A 22142-nucleotide genomic window follows, 5' to 3' on the forward strand; every position below is an offset into this window, starting at 1 on the left:
CACCCCATGACTCATGCATGTCAAACATTTTTACTATTATTTAAAGCCTGCCTCAAAGTGTCAGAAATCAGTCACACCTTTAAGAGCTATGTTTATTTTTGAATACACTGATCACCTCAGTCAGTAACAGTAAATAGCATGGGCCCCACCTTCAGTATTGTCAGTATTGCCATAGCAACACTACTTCTCATCCAAGTATTGTCCAGCAAACCTACTCTTCACAGATGGCTAAAATGCAACATCACATTTAGTTGGAGAAGAACGTGTATTCATTCTACCACTAATGGCAGTTTCATTCTCTATTTCTCTTGTCCCCAAAACACTTCCTACAACCCCCTTGCCTCTTCCTTTTTGTTCATGTAAGATTGGAGGAGGTAGGCACAAGAAGACTGCCAACCGCATCTTTTGAAACTATTGAGTCACAGGGCAGTGTAACACACTTGCAGTAAAGTGCTATCTACCCTCTTCCACATTAATGAACTCGTAGACGCCCACGTTTAGCTAGTGTCATAGTGATTGACGTGGGAGAAAGAGACAATGCCAGGAGCATTAATTTAACTTTTACAGGAGTGAAAGTGCAATGCACAATTTTAACCCTCTACATATATGTATCCTGAACCCTACAACCATTTTTTTCAATTTAAGTCACAGTGAAGTGGCTAATCTTGGTTCACAGCAATGTCTATCATGATGCTAACAAACAGGGCTTAGCAAAGTCACTAGCTACAAAAGGCACTTTCATATCAGACTAGCTATTGTACTCTGGTAGAAATTATGCTCTATCAACTCTTGGTAAACTGAATAATAAATGATAAAATAAGAATATAATTTAATGTGTTCTTTTTGGAAACTCACTAACACAAAGACTCTACCACATTGACATCTGAAAATTTAAGTGATAAATTTATGTAATAAAGAAACACAAATCACACTTGAAAGGTTTGAAAATATACTTAATGATACGGATTACAGGATTTGTGTGACCACCTGCAGGTATATGCTTCTGTAAATGAATATATCCTCGAATAACACATCATGTTTATTGTAGGGTTTATACCATTAATGCATTAAACTGGGCTCCAAATTTCAGTAGTAAAATGTACACTATATAATACCAAAATCCCCAATATATGAACAAATCGTGTTCTATATGCCAGCAGATTCCACCACTTTTTTAAACTTCATTAGCTCCTCAAGGCTGGCCTGCGTCTGCTTTGCCAGCATGCGGATATTCTTGGCAAATTTGGTTTCTGAACACTTCTTCAGCTGCTCAGAGTTGTCTTTGCTGGAACAGATGTCCATGCCCAGCATGAAGCCTTGGATCAGACCTGAGGATTTACTGATTGGGGTGATCGCTCCTACACTGTCTTCAGCCACCTGTACCACTCCAGGCAGCCATTTCAATGTGGACAGGTCGTATTTCTTCAGCCACTCCACATTACTGCCTATGAACTTCACACACCTCTCAATTTCCTCTATATGAGTAGAGTATTTTTTGAGGATTGTCTCCACCTTCTTACTCTCCACATTGGTGTGGATTTTGTTGATAATGGCAGCTGAGCCTCCGACTGCTACAAATCCAACCCCAACTGCAGCCACTGCTACAGAACTCCTCACGGTCAGTCGGGTAAATATGACACTTCCGACAGCAGCCGCCAGTCCTAGTGCCACTACAGTTGCCCCGGTAATGCCTCCCATCTTCAGCTCCTTGTCAGCTTTATCAGCCACTTCCTGTAGTTCTTTAATGTAGTCCTGCAGAATTGCTCCTTGCTCACACAGGAGGTGAACAAACACACAAAGAGCTTTTTTTAGATTTTCAGCTTTCTGTGTGAAGGTTCTGGAGAGACAGAGAGTTTACAATGACAACATTATCAAGAGATGTGGTCAGAAAGTACTGCAGTGATACATATTTATTTCAAATCAAATTTTGACCATCATAACCTCTATTGCATCCCCTGCACCATAAGGATGGGTCTACAGCTGGTAGGGATCCCACAAATCTCAGGAAGGTTTATGAATTAATTGTGTGTATGCTATAGATAAGATCTGCTGGATTAGATGGGCTAGCAGGACTACGCCCTCCCTGTCTTTAATAAAAATCAGCCTCAATTTTGTGGAATCCACATTGCCTTTTTTTTTTTTTTTTTTTTTTTTTTTGCTTCTGACAAATGGCTTAAAGTGGATTACTCTTTGTGGACCTAAGAACAACAGCACCGATGGTTGTAACATAAAATACACAGAATAGTAGCTATCTGAAACTCCTTTGAGTTTCTGATGGGTAACACAAAATTTTAGTGCTCTTATTTAATATTGTGACCAGCCTTTCTGGCTCTAGAAAAGAAATCCAACAAAACCACAAATTTGCAATATTCATAAAAGTAAATATTTCAATGACACCTTCTCCCCTCCAAAAAATGATTTGGTTCTGTCTTCAGGGTTGAGGTTTTTTTTAATGCCAAATTCAGCTACTTTTGGATAAAAGCAAGTCTGAGGGTGGTGGTTTTAAGGCTAGTTTTAAAGTAGTCTGCAGCTTCTAAGATCTTGTTTTAAAGCAAACATACAGTAGGCTATGACAAATGAAGTGAAAGCCTAATTGCAGACAGTGTATCTACAATGTACATAATTATTTCTGTTTTAAGATATATTGGCAGATGGGAAAAGGGAATTTAGGGACTATTCAAACACTAAGAAAACCAGGAAAATGCCCTATTCAAGTCTGTGCTGCATGTTCACTCTATGTTTCAGATGAACGAATATGCAAGAGTGGATGTTAGTACTCTTTTAATGAAAAAGACAAGTCAAGGTAGTAAGCAGACAATATTAGCAATGTTACCTAGATAACTGCACAGCCAACATGAACTGTTAAGTTATTCCTCTGAAATTTGTCTTCAGAGAAAATTTGATGGTGAACTGCCTATGCCATTTCTTGAAAATCTTTGTTTTGTTTGCTACATAAACTTTAATTCCTTGGCAATTAGGAGTATGGATTTTTTTGTTTTGTTTGCTAGCCAGCTGGCTCTCTAGCTACTCAAGAGTGGGTAATAGCATTCAACCTAAATGTAAATTTTCTATACCATTAGCTATTCCCAGTTTGAGCTTGCATGAAAAAGTGTCTTCATTCAGATAGACAGAATTCACTTTTTGACACTTACTTTGCATCATCTTTCTCTGCGTTAGGATGTTCAAGTTCCTTCCAGGCTGAAAATGAAGAGGGTTCATATCCAGTGTCAAACAGATGTTTCAGTGACATAATATATTGCTATAAATACATAACGGCAGCTTCTGAGTATTTTATGTAGATGTGGGAAATCTGAGAATAACATGTTTCAAAATGTCTGATCTAACATCATGCAATGATTGTCCTGTGGTGAAGATTCTGTGCTTGTAAAATTAAATCTTAGGATTGCCAGGAGCTGTTGTTGTGCCTTTGAGTAATGCCTCCACTGCTGATATGCAGTTATTACATGCAGCTTAAATTGTACTAAATACTGTTTCACTTTTAAGGAGCTTTGGATAAATAAAATGAGTAAATAAGTAAAGATGTAATATGGTATATTATTATAATGTTGTTAAACTTACGTTCCTCTGAGAGCCACCATTCCACGAAGTCTACAATACTGTCCTAATAGAGGGAGGAAAAACAATCCTTAAACACTGCAGATGTGTTACAGTTGACATTTATGTACATGAATTACGCATTTCCTGTAGGAAATAAGATTTGTGCATTATCATGGAGGCATCATGGAGGCATCATGGATGCATACAGTATTGCCAATTTTTGTTGAGTGATATGACATTATACTATGTATCGTCATTATTAGAGACAGCTTTAAAGTTTTGAGAATTGACTTTACAGAGTCACTATATCTTATTGTGACTCACATTTATTGACTCAATAATATTATCAATTTAAAGTCCATGAAATGTTTTTTTTTTCCCTGCACAGAGGACATAGGAGGTTCCTAAGCATCTTAACTGGAGACATTGCTTATCTGGAGTACCAAATTTTGTATACTATTTTAGCTGCTTATGTTATTTTAATAATTAAACCAGGGCATGGTTGAATTCCCATTTCTGTTTAGTTCTATAACAGCAGCTCTGACAATAGTTCTAGCTGCAAGGTAAATAATATAAATAGATTTATATAAATACACTGTTCTAATTTGTTATTGTTTCTGTAGTAACACAGGGACTTCGAAGTTCCACATATGTGTGTAATGATTGAAGTAATCTTCATAAGGAGTCTCCAGTGTCAGCACTTTGTACCAGTCAGAGCTTAAACCTTCCTGTAACTTCAGACACAGGAAAGACTTCAGCACATAGGATTTTTTTTTGGCTTCTTGCAGTAACTTGACAAGCTGCTTTTTTTTTTTTTTCAAGAGTCTTCAAGAGACAAGTGACTTCACCCATAAATGACTTCAGTGACTTTTATCTAGAAGAAAATCATGCCAGCCTGTGGTACCTGCACAGTGAGCTCTTCTTCTCCACTCTGTTGGTCAGAATCAGGAACATTGTTGAAAGGCACCATGCCGGGTAGGAGTCGGCCACCTGATTTGATAATCCTGTTGATTATGGTTTTGTCTGGTGGTGGCCTCTTATCCAGATCCATGGACTATCACAGTGATAAGCAAAGAAACAGCCATGACACACAGTTGTAGGGAACACAGAGCAAATTATGTTGCCATTTAATTCCTTTTAACTTTGAGTTCAGATTCTTTTTTGTTCTTACATTTTGCATTTTTTTCTGTACTTGTTCCTTGGTAGAAACTTATTGAAAGTGTGTCAAATTAATATATTTATGTGCATTAATATGCAAGAAAATCATGCAAGCCAATGTGACCAATACCTGCACAGTGAACTCCACTTATCTGGGTTATTAACTAAGTTATTACATGGGAGAAAACTGGCGTAGTAGTGTGTACAGTCTTAGTACAACTGGATCAGGTGCAGCAGCATTACTGAGTTTTTTTTTTTTTTTTTTTAAACATTGCTGGGTTGAGAAACAGTCCCCAAACCAAAAATTTCCAGCCAAAAGCAGTGCCGTGATCAAAGAAATTTACACCAATGATGTAACACAAATTGGTTAAAGAGGTTATTTTCATAATGAAAAGTGTGCTTGGAACAATGTAGCTTAACCCAAATGAAAGGCTATAATGTTAGTTCACGCAGTGTGAGACCCAGTTTTGTTTTCCAGCACTCCCAATTGTAAATAACAGAATGACATAACAAGATGTTAATACTTAATCATTACCTTTATTAATGGCTATTCATATATGACTCATTTGACTGTTAATGTGTACTCTTCGCTATTTCCTCATGCACTAATAATAATTGCATGTATTAATTCATCATTCTGAAAGTGTTAGTACATACTGTGTATTAATACAGTATATGCTTATTTATAGGCCTTATAGTAAAGTCTTACCATAAATTGCGCCACTGATTTGCCTTTTACATGCCTACCTTGCTGGTTCACCTTTCTATGCAGTTTTAGTGTTTTATGTGACAAAACAATTTTACTGTCAAACTCTACCCTACATGTCAAATCACAACCATTACTGACCTGAAACTACAAAAATGGTCAGTAGAATTAGTAGATAAACTAGACAATAAATAAAAATAAAGTGAAAAATGAGTTAAAACAGGCATGCCATTCAGTATTAAGACTGCTTACGAGATAGTTGAATCATATATCATTGGTAACTTCAGACAAACACTTGAATGTGTGTATTATTAAACAAAATTTTAATACTTACCGTTGATATTTTAATAATGTTGTCGCTGGATCAAAAGTCCTACACTAGATGCCGTCAAGTCTGAAGGCCAGGAACGAACTGAGAGTGTTATGATAAAGTGCAAATGAATGTGATATATTGCTAGCCTCAAAACAAAACTTTACGTCTGCTGTAATGTAGAATCTCGTCAGCTCTCTTTTCAATAGCTAGTCATTTGCAAAATGATAAGTATGCATTCATCAAACAAGTTCATCTAGTTGGATCTAATCAGTAAGGACTAAAACATGACAGGGACAGGGTGTGTTATAGAAAGAAATGGCATGGCAATGTGTGTTTTATTCCTCATAAACGACAACAATTTGCTAATGCTAACAATTTTTTAAATTTAATTTAATTTTTAAGATATTGTAATTTTTTCCATTTATAGGTAGGTGCAATTGGGATTCATGACGTTTCTCCTCCCCACCAGCAGAGGTCGCACTCTTCTAAATTCTATTGCCATCCTGTTGCCTCTCACTTCTGGGTCGCTTCCTTGAGTAGGCTACTCTGGGAAATATTGAACAGATTTGTCATTGTAATACTCATGATATTTTTATATACTCCTCAGAGGAAGAACACATAAAACATGTCAGACAAGGCCTTGGAAAAACTCCTCGAGAGTAGTTTTTGCGTCAAGGTAGAGAAATGTGAATTCTGCCAATCTGGGAAGTGCTGCATGTCTGCAACGAGACATTCACAGATATAAGCTTCACATAGATCAGTAGCATAGATCCAATCCACAACTCCAGTGGTGACAAATAACCTGACTCTCCACCCATGACCTCAAAGTCCATATCACCAGATTCACCAGCCCTTTTAAAGTAATGACAAATTAATCCTTTACCCTACAGACTGCCCAGATCATACCGTATTGCAAACAGGCCAAAATCTTGAAGGTTGTCCTGCATATCAAAAAGCCTGGGTCGTCGGATGTCCAATCTGGTGGACTGGAGTGGTACGGTCCGGAGGAATGCTCGAGTCCCTACTGAGGACATCCTGGACCCTTCTCTAATCATGGACTTTTACAGAGAATATCTGGACCGATCTGCTCCCAGACCGAGCAGACTGAGAGGTAGATCATGGACTTTCTCTAATTGCAAAGCCTTGCTGATATTCAATATTTATGATTATATTGACCTTGATTTTTGGACTGTGTTTTCAACTATGTGCTGAACTGTTATTAAAACATCTAAATGGATTCTCACTCTGCCTATGAGCCTCCACTGTTACATTACATTTAACATTGTGGATTGTCCATAAAACAAGTTACTTCCTATTATCGCTTACATTATATCAACTATAAACAGCTATTCCTCTTTTATTCCTCTCTCTTTTTTCATTGTTCTCATTTCATTTATCTGTTTTTTTTACTTCATGCATTTTAAATCTATAGCAGGTGCTTTATAAATAAAGTTATTTATTATAATTATTATAGATAATAATATACCTTTACAGACTTTATTGTTACAAGGTACTGACATGGGAGACTCCTTCAAAAACAATGAAACAAATGTAATCTGAGAGAAAACAACCATATCAACAATTGAAAACTTTTTTTAATCCATTTATGTGGCGCGTTTGCCACATAACATACCACGTCCATGTTTAACATCTTCTAACCAATCAGAATCAGGCATTCAACAGACCTGGGGTGTATTATATATATATATATATATATATATATATATATATATATATATATATATATATATATATATATACACACACACACACACACACACATATATATATATATATATATATATATACAGTGAGGTCAATAAGTATTTGATCACCCTGTGATTTTGCAAGTTCTCTTACTTAGAAATCATGGAGGGGTCTACAATTTTCAGCATAGGTGCATTTCCACTGTGAGAGACAGAATCTAAAAATAAAAATCCGGAAATGACATTGTATGATTTTTTAACAATTTATTTGTGAATTACTGTGTCAAATAAGTATTTGATCACTTGAGTCAAAAAATTTTAATATTTGGTACAGAAGCCTTTGTTAACAATTACAGAGGTCAAACGGTTCCTGTAGTTCTTCACCAGGTTTGCACACACTGCAGGCGGGATTTTGGCCCACTCCTCCATACAGATCTTCTCTGGATCTGTCAGGTTTCGGGGCTGTCGCTGAGCAACACGGAGTCTATTGGATTTAGGTCTGGAGACTGGCTAGGCCACTCCAGAACCTTGATATGCTTCTTACGGAGCCACTCCTTGGTTTTCCTGGCTGTGTGCTTTGGGTCATTGTCATTGTTGGAAGACCCAGCCACGACCCATCTTTAATGCTCTGACTGAGGGAAGGAGGTTTTTGCCCAATATGTCACAATACATGGCCCCGTTCATCCTCTCCTTAATACAGTGCAGTCGTCCTGTCCCCTGTGCAGAAAAACACCCCCAGAGCATGATGCTTCCAGCCCCATGCTTCACTGTAGGTATGGTATTATTGGGATGATACTCATCATTCTTCTTCCTCCAAACACGGCGAATGGAGTTAAGACCAAAAAGTTCTACTTTGGTCTCATCTGACCACAGGACTTTCTCCCATGACTATTGGCAATTGCCCCGTAGCCCTTTCCAGCTTTGTGAAAGTCTACAATTTTGTCTCTTGTGTCTTTTGACAGCTCTTTGGTTTTGCCCATGTTGCTACTTAGACTTTGGCTGATTGTGGGGTGCACAGGTGTCTTTATGACAGCTAACGACCTCAAACAGGTGCTACTAATTTAGAATCATGAGCAGAGTGTAGCTGGACTATTTAAAAGCAAAATAACAGGTCTTTGAGGGTCAGAAATCTGGCTGATAAGCAAGTGATCAAATACTTATTTGACACAGTAATTCACAAATAAATTGTTAAAAAATCATACAATGTGATTTCCGGATTTTTATTTTTAGATTCTGTCTCTCACAGTGGAAATGCACCTATGCTGAAAATTGTAGACCCCTCCATGATTTCTAAGTAAGAGAACTTGCAAAATCACAGGGTGATCAAATACTTATTGACCTCACTGTATATATATATATATATATATATATGTATATACACAAAACTGATCATTTTAATCAAACGTTATCCTCTACTGAGCGAAACAGGTTTTTAATCCGTATCAGCTGATCCACACACTCTTTGAGTTTGTCAGCCACCTCACGGACTTTCTGTGCAAGCTGGCTATTAGAGTTCTTCTTAGTCCCTGGATTGTCCTCCTCAGTGAAATAGGAATCCAAACCCTGCAGGATGCCAAAACACTCACTAATGGCATCTATGGAGTTTATATTTTCCATTTCCTGAGCAAGTCTGGCTATTTTCTCCAAATGAGCCCCCATTTCCTTCAGCTTTGAGCTATCCTGCGTTCTGAGGTGCTCCATTCCTACATCAATAAACCTCAGGCATGATAGAATATCTTCTATCTGGGCTCTATAGTTGCTTATGATTTTTTCCACCTTGTCCTTTATCTGAGTCCATTTCCTTTTTTTGGTGAAGGACGCTGATGCCCCTGTGACCCCTCCAGCAGCAGCAATTCCAATGCCGACACCGGTTGCCACCAACGAGGCTCCGAAGGTCAGTGGGGCGAGAGCAAGGCCTGCTGCAATAGTAACACCGCCAACCGCACCCGTGGTGCCTCCTGTGAGCTTGGCAAGCCGAGTTGACTTATTCGTCTTGACAAGACTGTCCGCAGTACAGTGGAGCTCGGTGATATGGTTTAGCAGGTCTGTGCAACGCTGAACTATAAGCAGCTCATACAGACGCATCGCTGTTTTTACCTTTTGTGCCACTGAGATCAGTGGACTGTAGGGGAGAGACAAGACAAACATCATCAGGTCACTATTCTATACCCTGCTATGATGCACTTAATTTTTTTTTAACTTAAATAATCATACATACTTTGTTGCTGTTTCCTCTTCTTGATAGTCCACTGGTAGATTCTCTAACCCTAAAAGAGAACAAACTGGTCAGACCTTTACTCCATTTACACCTGTTCATTTCAAAATAAAAGGCAAGCAGCCATTAAAGGGTCCAACTACTGTGCAATGGATGTGCGATGCATGATATGACCCCTTTTGTTGATTATAGCACCACCTAGTGGTGGAATGAGTTAACACTATGACCTAGGGCATAGTCATAGGTTTGAAGAAGAAGATGTATATTTGTCACATATACATTACAGCACAGTCAAATTCTTTTCCTCACATGTTTCAGCTTGTTAGGAAGCTGGGGTCAGAGTGCAGGGTCTTGCTCAAGAGCCCAACACTGGCGGTGCTGGGGCTTGAAACCCTGATCTTCTGGTCAGTAACCCAGAGCCTTGGTGGCAACACTTTACAATAACAGTACACAAATAATCATGCACTAATACCTGAATTAATACTTACTTAAATATGAACTAATGGTGAGTTAAGGCATGTACTAATCACGAACTAATGAAGAGCTACTTTTAACTAAGATATGATTCTTATGAATTCATGCGTGAATAACGAGCATCTTATTGATCTGGTTATTTAATGTATTAATTAACACATAGGGGTAAACCAAAGCAAATATGCTCTATAAGAAAGAATATGAATTAAACTTGCATAATTTCAAATCGTTTATATAATTTGCCATATGCAGCTGCGTACACAAACATCATTGGATGGCACTGGATTGCTTTCATAATTTACAATGATCCTCCTTATCGAACGTAGAAAGACGCACTAATAATAAACACTAATAATTTCATCTCAACCCATTTTGCATCATTCTCCATCCATTTCTCTTCAAATCCCACTGTAGTACTCTGTAGTGCTCTGGGTGGCAAGGGCCTGGGGCACTGCTCCTTTACCCACAAGGGTGAAATGAATGCAGTAACATTTATTCATTTAGCAGATGCTATTAGCTATTAACATTTAAAAACAGTGTTCTATACAATTATTTTCCAGTGTTAGTCTGAGAATGATGGAAGTTGACACAAAACGGGTTGAGATGAAATGTAATACATTTTCAATCTGCTTAACCAGAGTATAAATAAAAACAAAGCAATATAAAACCCAGTTCTTATTGCTGAGTATGAGTTGTTAGTGTAGAGTATGAAGCTTTATTGAGGACCAGTGACTCGCTCACCTCCTACGCTTCTCCACCACTCTAACAAGATGTCCAGCTCCTGAAGAAAAGAACGATGATGCTTTATTTCATTTATAGAATCAAAATCAGTGTAAAATCTGATCAGATTTCAACTAGTTTAATTCTTCCTACAACAAGCATGGTAAAAAACAAACATGAAAATGTCAAATATGAGGATACACGAAATGCATTTTTCATAGATGTTTACAGATTTTTAAAATTTTATTTAGCCTTTCTGTTCTGATTAGTTACAACTTGGCAGTGATGATGAAAACAGAATGTTTAAAGACAATTCAAGCTCAAAACAAATCCTATCTGTTCACATCCCATGGTGCTCGTCAAAAGTTGTAAATGAAGCATCAGAGTGAAACAAAACATAACCATTTTGAATTCATGTCTTATTTATAGCCACAAATTATTCACTAAAAACTAATTCTTGTTGCCATTCAGCCAAGAATTTCGTAGCTGGTCCTTCACAAATTTTAGTTGAAAGACAAATACATTGTATAATTATAGTGAATACAATCTAAGTCTTTTCCCAAATTAGAAATAGTTGGAAAGAAAATTGAAATAAAAGTCATAAACATCTTAGGGAATCTAAAATGGTGCACCAAGAGGAGATTGCATTATTCCGCTCAGAAATAGTCATTTCAGTCAGTCTGCATTCTCTGTTAAAGCTGCAAGAGAATGGAACTGTATTCCAGTAGCTATTAGAGAACTGGACACATACAGTTTTTTAGATCTCATTCAAAGAAATGGATAATTAGTACTCGGTTCTGTCAGCACTACAACTTAACTGCATCTTATTGTCCTCAGTCTTTCTTCGAACTTTCTTTGCTGTCAGCTGTCATCTGTCACTATCCTGCTACTGCCAGTTTGTCCTTATGTACTTGCATGCATGTTTTATTGTGCATGTTTTGCTCTTATTGTCTGAGATGGATTTATATATTTAATGTACTATGCATGCTTTTTATGTCTGTGCTTCTGCTGCATGTTTCAGTTAGTGTTTTGAATTTTTTTTTGCTTGTTTATAACATAATTTTAATAACTTTGTAATTTCTATTTTGTTTTTCTTACGGTGACTCTGTCACATTCTCTCCAGGGACTACAGATGAAAAATAGCTAAAATAACTCAGGCGCTTTTACACGTGTGTAATGTGTATTAATGTGCACTGTCCCTGTTAAATAAACCAATAAATAAATAAATAAATAAATGAGCTCACTGTCTTGAGATCAAAAGATGTTAGTCCAGAGTGTTTCAAAGCTTCTGGCTAGCCTTGTTGGTTAACGTTAAAGTGAGTTCATTAACTGCTTGCACACACTTCTGTTAAGATGATCTGGTCGTTTCTGTGAAATACCAAAGACATCTTTAGATCATCTTTGTAGAGTCTGATATCAAGTAGATAATAATCTCTTTTACCCTTGCGGTTCTGTCTCCATACACACTACACCGTTCACTCCATGAGTGGTAAGTAGCAAGACGCCCTTTTCTTGTTAGGCCTGCAGGTAAATCTCTCATTCCATCATCATCCTGTGGGTTGTACGCAAATGTCATATAGAATTCTGAACTTAGCAGGTAAATACTTTCAGTGCTGCTTTGAAAGTTTCAGAGGCATGCAAATCACGTAGCTCTGCATTCTTTTTTTTTTTTTTTTTTTTTGCTGTTCTGTTATTCGTGTTCATTACCTGTGACAGAACGTCATCAATGCTTTCATACACATGCACAGGAGGCTCGGCGGAGCGGGTCTGGCAGAGCAAGGGTTTTCTGGTTTGTAACAATGAAACCCGAGGAGGACCAACAGGACGAGGAGGAGGGGCATTCAGAGGTGTGGTATGATTCTATGAATGAGTAAGAACAGACAAAACATAATAGTGTAAATATTTTTACAGTGTTAATCTGTTTAACTGCTCAATTTAAAACCTAACCTCTAATACAAATAGTAAATATTATATATGACTAATACAGACTGTATGGAATAAAACAAACAAGGACATGCTGTTATAGGAAAATATGTTCAAAATTTATTATTTATTATTATAGTTACATTTAATGTTGTGGAATGTCCTCAAATCAAATTAGTTCTGATTATCACTTATGTTACAGAAGCTACACTATATGGCCAAATGTTTGTGGACACCTGACCATCACGCTCATATGTGGTTCTTCCCCAAACTGTTGCCACAAAGTTGAAAGCACACAGATGTATAGAATGTCATTGTATCCTGTAGCATTAAGCTTTCCCTTCACTGGAACTAAGAGGTCCAAACCTGTTCCAGCAGGACAGTGCCCCTGTGCACAAAGCGAGCTCCATGAAGACATGGTTTGCCAAGGCTGGAGTGAAGATCTTGAGTGGTCTGTACAAAGACCTGACCTCAACCCCACTGAACACCTTTGGGATAAACAGGAATGCTGATTACGTGCCAGGCCTCCTCACCAAACATCAGTTCTCAACCTCACTAATGCTTTTTAAGGCTGAATGAGCACAAATCCCCACAGCCACGTTCCAAACTCTAATGGAAATCCTTCCCAAAAGGTTATTCTAACAGTAAATGGGGACTAAATCTGGAATGGGTGTGAGTGGTCAGGTGTTCACATACTTTTGGACATATAGTGTATAAGCAGCCATTCCCTCAACAGCCTGTCTTTTTTCTTGCTCTTGCTGTTAATAAGCCAAAAACACACAGGTGTTCCTGGGGCTCTGACTGTTACAAAGTGCTCACACGAGAAACTCCTTCCAAAAATGTTAAATAAACATCTCTTTAAAAGTTCTATAAAAATGCGCTTATGTGGAGCTCCTCTACACATCAGTATAAACCTGTGATTTGCTTTGCACAGCTGGAACTACTCTCAGAACTGCTGTTATAGAAAATGAATGGACACCTCCTGTACAATTCCAAATTCCAAAGCATTGTGGTATAAAAAATTTAATAGTATAGCATTTATCATAGCTACTTGTTCACCATCTTGTGAAACTATCTTTTCATTCATTGGTATTCAGTAACTGCTTTACTGGTAGATCCGGATCACAGGAACACTAAACACGAGGTGGGAATACACCCTAGATGAGACGCCGTTCCGTCGCAGGGAACCATGCACATACTCTTCACTCAGATTCCATGTAGACAGTAATCTGTGTTGAGCTGACTGAACTAGGGACCTGGAACTCTGAGACGGCAATGCAACCCACTCCACCACCCATCAACTACTTTCATTACGCTATAAAATAAGGTAATAAACAGGCATATATACAGTATATTATATATATATATATATATATATATATATATATATATATATATATATATATATATATATATTATATACACACACAGTTGAGGTCAAAAGTTTACATCCCCCTTTCAGAATCTGCAAAATGTTTATTTTACCAAAATAAGAGGGATCATACAAAATGCATGTTATTGTTTATTTAGTGCTGACCTGAATAAGATATTTCACATAAAAGATGTTTACATATAGTCCACAAAAGAAAATAATAGTTGAATTTATAAAAATGACCCCGTTAAAAAGTTTACATACCCTTGATTCTTAATACTGTGCTCCAGAAGGAAAAACCATGCATTAAGGTGAGCCGGGGGGTGAAAACTTTTGAACAGAATGGAGATGTGTACATTTTTCTTATTTTGCCTAAATATCCCCCCCCCCCCCGGCTCTTAATGCATGGTTTTTCCTTCTGGAGCATCAGCGAGCGTTTGAACCTTCTGTAATAGTTGCATATGAGTCCCTCAGTTGTCCTCAGTGTGAAAAGATGGATCTCAAAATCATACAGTCATTGTTGGAAAGGGTTCAAATACACAAAAAATGCTGGAAAACCAAAGAATTTGTGGGACCTGAAGGATTTTTCTGAAGAACAGCAGGCAGTTTAACTGTTCGGGACAAACAAGGGACTCTTGAACAACTATCAGTAAACAAAAAAACACAGCTGTGGATCATTCAGGTAACAACACAGTATTAAGAATAAGGGGATGTAAACTTTTGAACAGGGTCATTTTTATAAATTCAACTATTATTTTCTCTTGTGGACTATATGTAAACGTCTTTTATGTGAAATATCTTATTCAGGTCAACACTAAATAAACAATAACATGCATTTTGTATGATCTTCTTATTTTGGTAAATAATAAACATTTTGCAGATTCTGAAAGGGGGATGTAAACTTTTGACCTCAACTGTATGTATATATATATATATATATATATATATATATATATATATATATATATATATATATATATATATATATATACATATACACACACACACACACACACATACCCATCAGCCATAAAATTAAAACCAACTGCCTAATATTGTGTAGGTTCCCCTTGTACCGCCAGGTCTGACCCCTCGAGGCACAGACTCTACAAGACCTGTGAAGGTGTGCTGTGGTATCTGGCACCAAGACGTTAGCAGCAGATCCATTAAGTCCTGTAAGTTGCGAGGTGGAGCCTCCATTGATCGGACTTGTTTTTCCAGCACACCCCACAGATGCTCGATCGGATTGAGATCAACACCCTGAACTCTTTGTGACATTCCTCAAACCATTCCTGCACAATTTTTGCAGTGTGGCAGGGCGTATTATCCTGCTGAAAGAGGCCATTAGGGAATACATTTGCCATGAAGGAGTGTACTTGGGCTGCAAAAATGTTTAGGTAGGACGTATGTGTCAAAGTAACATCCACACGATTGCCAGGACCCAAAGTTTCCCAGCAGAACATCGCACAGAGCATCAAACTCTCTCCACCAGCTTGCGTTCTTCCTGGTGCCATCTCTTCCCCAGGTAAGCAACACACACACCCAGCTGTCCACATGATGTAAAACGTGATTCATCAGACCAGGCCACCTTTTTCCACTGCTCTGTGGTCTGTGGCTACACTGCCCCATATGCAGCAAGCTGCGATGCACTGTGTGTTCTGACATCTTTCTATCATAGCCAGCATTAACTTTTTCAGCATTTAGTACTACAGTAGCTCTTCTGTGGGATCGGACCAGACGGGCTAGCCTTTGCTGCCCATGCGCTTGACCCTGTCGCCTGTTCACCGGTTGTCCTTCTTTGGACCACTTTTGGTAGGTACTCACCACTGCATACTGAGAGAACACCCCACATGACATGCCATATACATATACACATATATATACACACTAAGCATTGCAAGTCGGATATTGATTTATGTACCTAGATACCATTCTTCATGGAAATCAAGCAGTTGGACATTACACAGCACAATTTGCCATCATCTAAACATCAACCATCATCTCCAACTTACTGGGAGATTTCTGTCATTGGGAAGAACATCAATGTATGCTGGACCGTCCACTGTTTCATTCCCGTTATGCCAAGAGGTTTCTGTATTTCTGATGTCTGACGTCTCAGCATGACCATTTAAATCCTAAAAAAAAGTAAAAGTCAAAAGATTAATAAATGTAAGCTATGGCAGAAAGGAGGCATGTAAAACAGAAAGAAAAGTGCTGAAGTGCTATGTTCTCAAAGACTGTTAAACAAAGCTTTCCATGGGATCACTGTTAGTGAAAGACCCACCTGTGTCCTTCTGGTCCGAGAGAGGAAAGATCTCTTCAGTACTGGAGGTGGTGGCCTGGCAGGAGCTACATCCTCCTGACAAAAGTGCATTCAAGTTATAAAATCTTTGTACAAAATTGAAAATTGTTCCGCATTGTGAAACTCGGTACCTTAGCAGGGGACTTGTCAGACAACACATCTATATATGTAGGGATGTTTTGAGTCTCCAATGATGGATTACATGTTTCATCGTGTACTTCTTCTGCGTGGGAGAGCCTGCTAAGTCGTAGGTTTCGTAGCCTTGAGGGGTCAGGAGGTGGTGGGCGGGTTGGACATTTAGGCTTGGGACTTGCTTCCTAAAAATACACATTTAAGCAGTTTACTAATATATATATGTTATCATATATAGCTGTGGTACAACATTTTTTGTACAAGAAATAGTTCCTGAAGTGAAATTATACACCATAAACATTGAGCTGTGAGTCATCTATTCAATACGGAGACAGAATAATGAAAAAAAAAACAAAATACTCACTTGCGACATTCCTTCCTTCCGAATGTCACTTTACGCCCCACTAATGCCTTTCTTCCCGCCACGTTATCATATATCAGAGAGAAAAGTGCAGTTTTGGATTTCGCACCTCTCTTTTCTAAGCATACTGCTCACTGCTAGGCTTCCTCACAAACACATACATAACTTTACACCTGACTGCAGAACCTGTTTGTCAGCCTACATAACACACATTGTGCATAATAATCACGATTAGGCTGTCAAAACATGCAACCATTCAAACCAGAGCCATGCACATATACTGATTTTAACACACCCTTATCGACTTTCTTTCATTTCTTTCTTATTAAGAATAATTTCCTGTTGTTATTTCCTCGTGGGGGAATTATCACTCTCATCATCAGAAGGGCCATTCTGTTACTTTAAAAGCTCATGTGAACCTAGATGAACCATTGCAAGTCAACATGACAGATGACTTCAGAAGCAGAAGCAGAACAGAAGCAGAGCCAGAGAGTATTGCAATCTGATGCAGTTACCTTTTTAAAATCGTTAAAAATGCAGACAGTTGCAGTCGTGACAGGAAACCAGCGAGGCCACAATAAAAACAGTATTACATAGGACTCTTCACTAAGCCCTTATATATATCTTAATATAATATTAAGAACACTAACGGGAACTGGGTTCCATGAAGAAGGGATGAGGCCAATCAAGGATTTCACATAGCGAGGTCCATGAAGACACTGTTTGCCAACTATGGTGTGGAAGAACTCGAGTGGCCTGCACAGAGCCCTGACCTCAACCCCACTGAACACCTTTGGGATAAACTTGAATGTTCTTTGACTTCATTTTTGGCCAAAAAAGCTCCATGTGTTAAGCAACATGTTTTATATCCATATTAAAGATGTTCTGAGGTAGGTGATACAATATGAAACACAGATTTTGGCAAACCATCAAACACATGTTTATTTGCACAACACAAACTCAAAACTATGAATGTTTCACAGAAATGGAAACTGAATTTCTGCGTGTCTGTCCATTTGACTTCTCCAGAAGTTTTCCTGGAATGCAGGATCCCTTTTCCACATCCAACACAAGTGTCCACAGTAGTCCATAGTGAGATCAATGTTTAGAAAAGTATTCCTCCTGGAACTTTTGGAATTCCGCCTCGGTGAAAATGGATTGTTTTTCTTGCTTCTTGACGGGTTTCTCTGGCTGGTGTCGGGACTGACGTCCCACGTTCTGCTGCACAATCTAAAACCCAGAGAGGAGACTATGAGTTTCAATAACAGCAAATGCATTCACTCTATTTGATTATTGGCATACTGTAAGAACATCAAGTCTGGCTTTAAAGCATAATGTTTGCACTTTGATGGCTTTAAAGTCCTAAAGTCTAAATTCACAAGTAGTTTCACTGAGCCGAAAAATGAAAGCAAGACAGCAATCAGTGAAACTGTGTGGCTACATACAGTGCCATGCAAAAAGTATTAAGCACTTCAAAATTCTGTAAAGCAAAAATAAGGAACACAAAGGTTTCTAAGGAAACCAACACAGAGGGTATTCCAGGCATCTTGAGGAACCTGCTTTTTTTGTCTCTTTAGCTGAAATTTAGATTTTTTTTTTTTTAAAAAAAGAGAAACACTATTTTAATATAACCAAATTAGACAATAAAATGCAATACTTTTCTGGAACATTAAACTTTTCAGACAAACAAAGAATTTTGTATAAATAAATACATAAATACAGACATACATACATTTTCTACTTATAATGCAGTGGGGAAAAAAAAACAAAGAAAACTGAGTTTTAAAAACAGCTCTCTTGAATCTTTAGAAAATTCCAACTTTGATTTATACTGAAATATATGAAATAAGTATATTTTTTAGTGTATAATATGAGGGCTAAGTAAAATTTTCTATGTTGATTATTTGAGTCATTGCACAAAGAGGCCAGATACCAAATTTAAGCTTAAAAAAAAAAAAAAAAAAAAAAAAAAAAAATATATATATATATATATAAAATAATCTGTTGCCAATATCATTCTGTGACAGTTTTACTCAGTTTTGTCCAGTTATAATTAATCAATAAAAATCAAATAATTTCTCATTGATTAATAAAAAAGTGTCTCTTTATTTAATGGAAGCTGTACTACTATTACACAAAACATACCGAAGACTCTACGGCATCAATTTAACAATTTAATTTCAAACAATTTAAATTGTTTAAAGCTTAGGAATTAATAAGGCGTGTTAGAAAAGAAGGTGTGTTGCCATATGATCGAAATGTATGACATCATAACAATGCGAAATAATGAAGCCAACGGTGTGCAAACAAAATATTCAGATATATTTTTATATATTGTTTTAAACAACTAAAAAATGGCTGCTTTAAATGTATTCTTGGCATCTCTTGGATAGACTGTATATACAGTTTATATCCACTATAATACCTCCAATTAGGTATAATATGTTTAAAATCCAATACACTGGATATGATTTTTACGTACCTTCTTTGCGCAGCTTTCCTGCATTTTATAGCTGGTTCCCAGGAAGTACTGCATGTTGGAATTGAGCTGACTTTTCTTCTGCTTCTTTCTGTATTCCTCTAAAACAATGAGACCACAGGCATCCAGCAGTTTTAGCCCAAAGCAGGTGCCTCTCTATGACTATCTGCATTTATTTCTGTCCGTAGTTAACGGATAAACGTATTAAATTACTCACCTAGGGCATTTCTGAGCTGCTTGTCTTTAACCGTGGCTTTGTTTTTTCTGGCTGTGTTGTGGGTCTGCAGTCGGCGGATCTGCTTCCTAACACCCTGCTTATTGGTGCTAATCTGATCCATCACTGATGCTTTCTTGGTGCTCTTCTTCTTCTGACCTTTGGCCACACCTTCAAAGTGCGAGAAAGACCATGAGGATGATAGTTATGTTTTGAAAATGTTCACAATGACTGCAGACAGCTTTGAGTTTACTTCAACTGCTTTCACCACTGTTATGTACAGAGGCTCACCTTACAATAACTTACCTGCCAAAATCCTTAACATTATTGGCTTAATAGCATAATTACATTTTCATGACTGCAAGATTAGTCAGTAAATTTCCAGGAGGCTTGGCAGAATGCTTACGTGCAAGCTTTATCGGCAATCCACAATGAATAGAAATTAATATAAATAGATAGATAGATAGATAGATAGATAGATAGATAGATAGATAACACTTCTGCAGATATATACACTATATCAGATTTTCAGTGGGTCAAACGTTCACATCCACTTTGTTATTATTTAGTGGCATTGCCTTTTAACTGCCTGAACTCGACTCATATGCCTGGGGTAAAGTACTCTCACAATACTTTGCTGGAATTTTTGCCCATTCCTCCTGACAGTACTCATTCAGGTCTGTGACTCACTCCTCCAGTCCAGTCCACAATATTTTCTATGGGATACAGGTCAGGGGAGGAAACTCAGAATTTGAGTTTTGAGAACATGGTCTCCAGACTTCAGGTAGTCATTGACTGCAAAGGATTTTCATCCAAGTATTAAAATTATGGTTATATTTACAATTATGTCACTTTGTCCAAATACCTTTGAGCCCCTGAAAATGGAGGTACTTTGTTGAAAATGGCTGTAATTCCTAAATGGTAAATGCCATATTTTTGTGGAACCTCTTAAAATAAAGCTGAAAGTCTACACTTCGATCACATCTTGATTGTTTTATTTCAAATCCATTTTGAAAGGCAAAATCACAAAAACTCTGTCATTGCCCAAATACTTCCAGACCTGACTGTATTTGCATACAATTGTTAGGAACTTCAGGTGTTTGGAAATGGCTCCTAAGAAGGAACTGGAGTCATTTTATTTTCTTGGCTGAGGTGCTTGGATTTTCACATGGTATCAACGGCAATAAAAAAAAAAAAAAAAAACAGCCACAGGTGCACTCCCACTTAAGTCATTAGATCAATTTCCAGAATCTTCCAGACTGTTTAAAGAGACAGTCGACTTGGTGTATGTCTGACACACTTTGAGGAATTCTGATATAGTGAACTAAAGCTGAAATAAATCTGTCTCTAATCAATTGTTTTAAAATGACTTCTGATGAGAACAAAGTAGAAATCTCAAGTGCCAAAAGAAATATATGGACACATGAAATGTGTGGATTTGTGAAAAACTGAGATTAACTATCTTTAGTCTACTTTTTTTTTTTTTTTTTTTTTTTTGCCAGGTATACAGAGGGGGGACATAATTTTGATTTTTATTTTTTTTTGCTAATAAACTGCAGTCATTTACTCTGTTTTGTAGGTGATAAATGTTCAATCCCTCTGTAAAATCCAGTAAATGCACAGATTTAAAAGGAGTTGATGTGTTATTGGTCACTAATATGTTTTTTTTTTTTTTCCCTTTTTTCAGCCGACATGACATTCGACTAAGTGTTCGACACCCCTGTCTTACACACCACCAAAAGAAAGATATCTGGCCACCAAAAAATAAATAAATAATTGTCATAACTTTCACATTCCATGTTATGGATTACAAATATTCGGAAACCTAAATGAACAGAAGCATAGTTACATTAGTCACATGTTAGTGGTTCAGTACCTACAACCTTATTTTTCTTCAATCTATCTACTCCACTGTGGATCAAACCCAGAGCTTTTGTTTCTGCTGTTAGCAAACCCTAAAAATAAAGGTTGTTGTGAAATTCACATATCTGAAAAAACATTCTCACTATCACTATCTCACTATTATTCTGTAACTGCTGACTGAAGTTGATTACTTTTTCAATAACAGCATACCCTGAAGAGTTTTTCCTCTTGTGCCACAGCAGTTTACCAATAATTAGATCAACATTTTAAAAAAATAATTAATTAAAGAATGACATGTCATACTTTGTGTAGGAGCCTTTCCATTATTCCCCTTATTTAAATCTATTATCATATTTACTTGGGTTAAGTAAATGCTGTTGTGACTATTTTCTGAGCTCCTACAGGCTATCATCAGTTAGCTAGCTACTAAAGTTCCTGACTAAAAAAAATGCACTGTTTACCTTTAAGATCTTCATTAAGCAGTTCGAGTCCCCTTTTTAACACTGAGATCGACATGGTGCAATCTTTAAACAGCTATTAAACGCTGTATGATATAATTTCAGCTAAGGTACTTCTTCTGACTTGTAGTTAGTACTATACTTCCGCAGCATGTGGCTCAGTTGTGTGTTGCACTTTTAGAAGTCGT

The 22142-nt window shown here is 37.3% G+C and overlaps 3 protein-coding genes across 3 annotated transcripts; all 3 read right to left on the minus strand.

Annotated features, from left to right (window-relative positions):
* Nucleotides 1–5956, minus strand: LOC113538309 (uncharacterized). Its single transcript, XM_026933274.3, has 5 exons — nt 5757–5956; nt 4463–4612; nt 3580–3622; nt 3153–3198; nt 1–1837 (listed from the first exon to the last, which is right to left on the minus strand). The coding sequence occupies exons 2-5, from the start codon at nt 4607–4609 to the stop codon at nt 1147–1149; spliced, it is 927 nt and encodes a 308-aa protein (XP_026789075.3). The 5' UTR covers nt 4610–4612; nt 5757–5956; the 3' UTR covers nt 1–1146.
* A 1620-nt stretch (nt 5957–7576) lies between these two features.
* Nucleotides 7577–17713, minus strand: LOC113538300 (uncharacterized). Its single transcript, XM_026933254.3, has 9 exons — nt 16944–17713; nt 16579–16764; nt 16430–16504; nt 16158–16280; nt 12558–12710; nt 12292–12402; nt 10872–10911; nt 9660–9708; nt 7577–9563 (listed from the first exon to the last, which is right to left on the minus strand). Exons 1-9 carry the CDS (start codon nt 16950–16952, stop codon nt 8840–8842), a joined length of 1470 nt encoding a protein of 489 aa, XP_026789055.1. The 5' UTR covers nt 16953–17713; the 3' UTR covers nt 7577–8839.
* A 143-nt stretch (nt 17714–17856) lies between these two features.
* On the minus strand, nt 17857–22142 carry rps19bp1 (ribosomal protein S19 binding protein 1). The gene is made up of 4 exons (XM_026933286.3): nt 21958–22142; nt 19637–19804; nt 19423–19520; nt 17857–18170 (listed from the first exon to the last, which is right to left on the minus strand). The coding sequence occupies exons 1-4, from the start codon at nt 22010–22012 to the stop codon at nt 18039–18041; spliced, it is 453 nt and encodes a 150-aa protein (XP_026789087.3). The 5' UTR covers nt 22013–22142; the 3' UTR covers nt 17857–18038.

This window comes from Pangasianodon hypophthalmus, chromosome 2 (assembly GCF_027358585.1).
Source record: "Pangasianodon hypophthalmus isolate fPanHyp1 chromosome 2, fPanHyp1.pri, whole genome shotgun sequence".
NCBI classification, from domain to species: Eukaryota; Metazoa; Chordata; class Actinopteri; order Siluriformes; family Pangasiidae; genus Pangasianodon; species Pangasianodon hypophthalmus.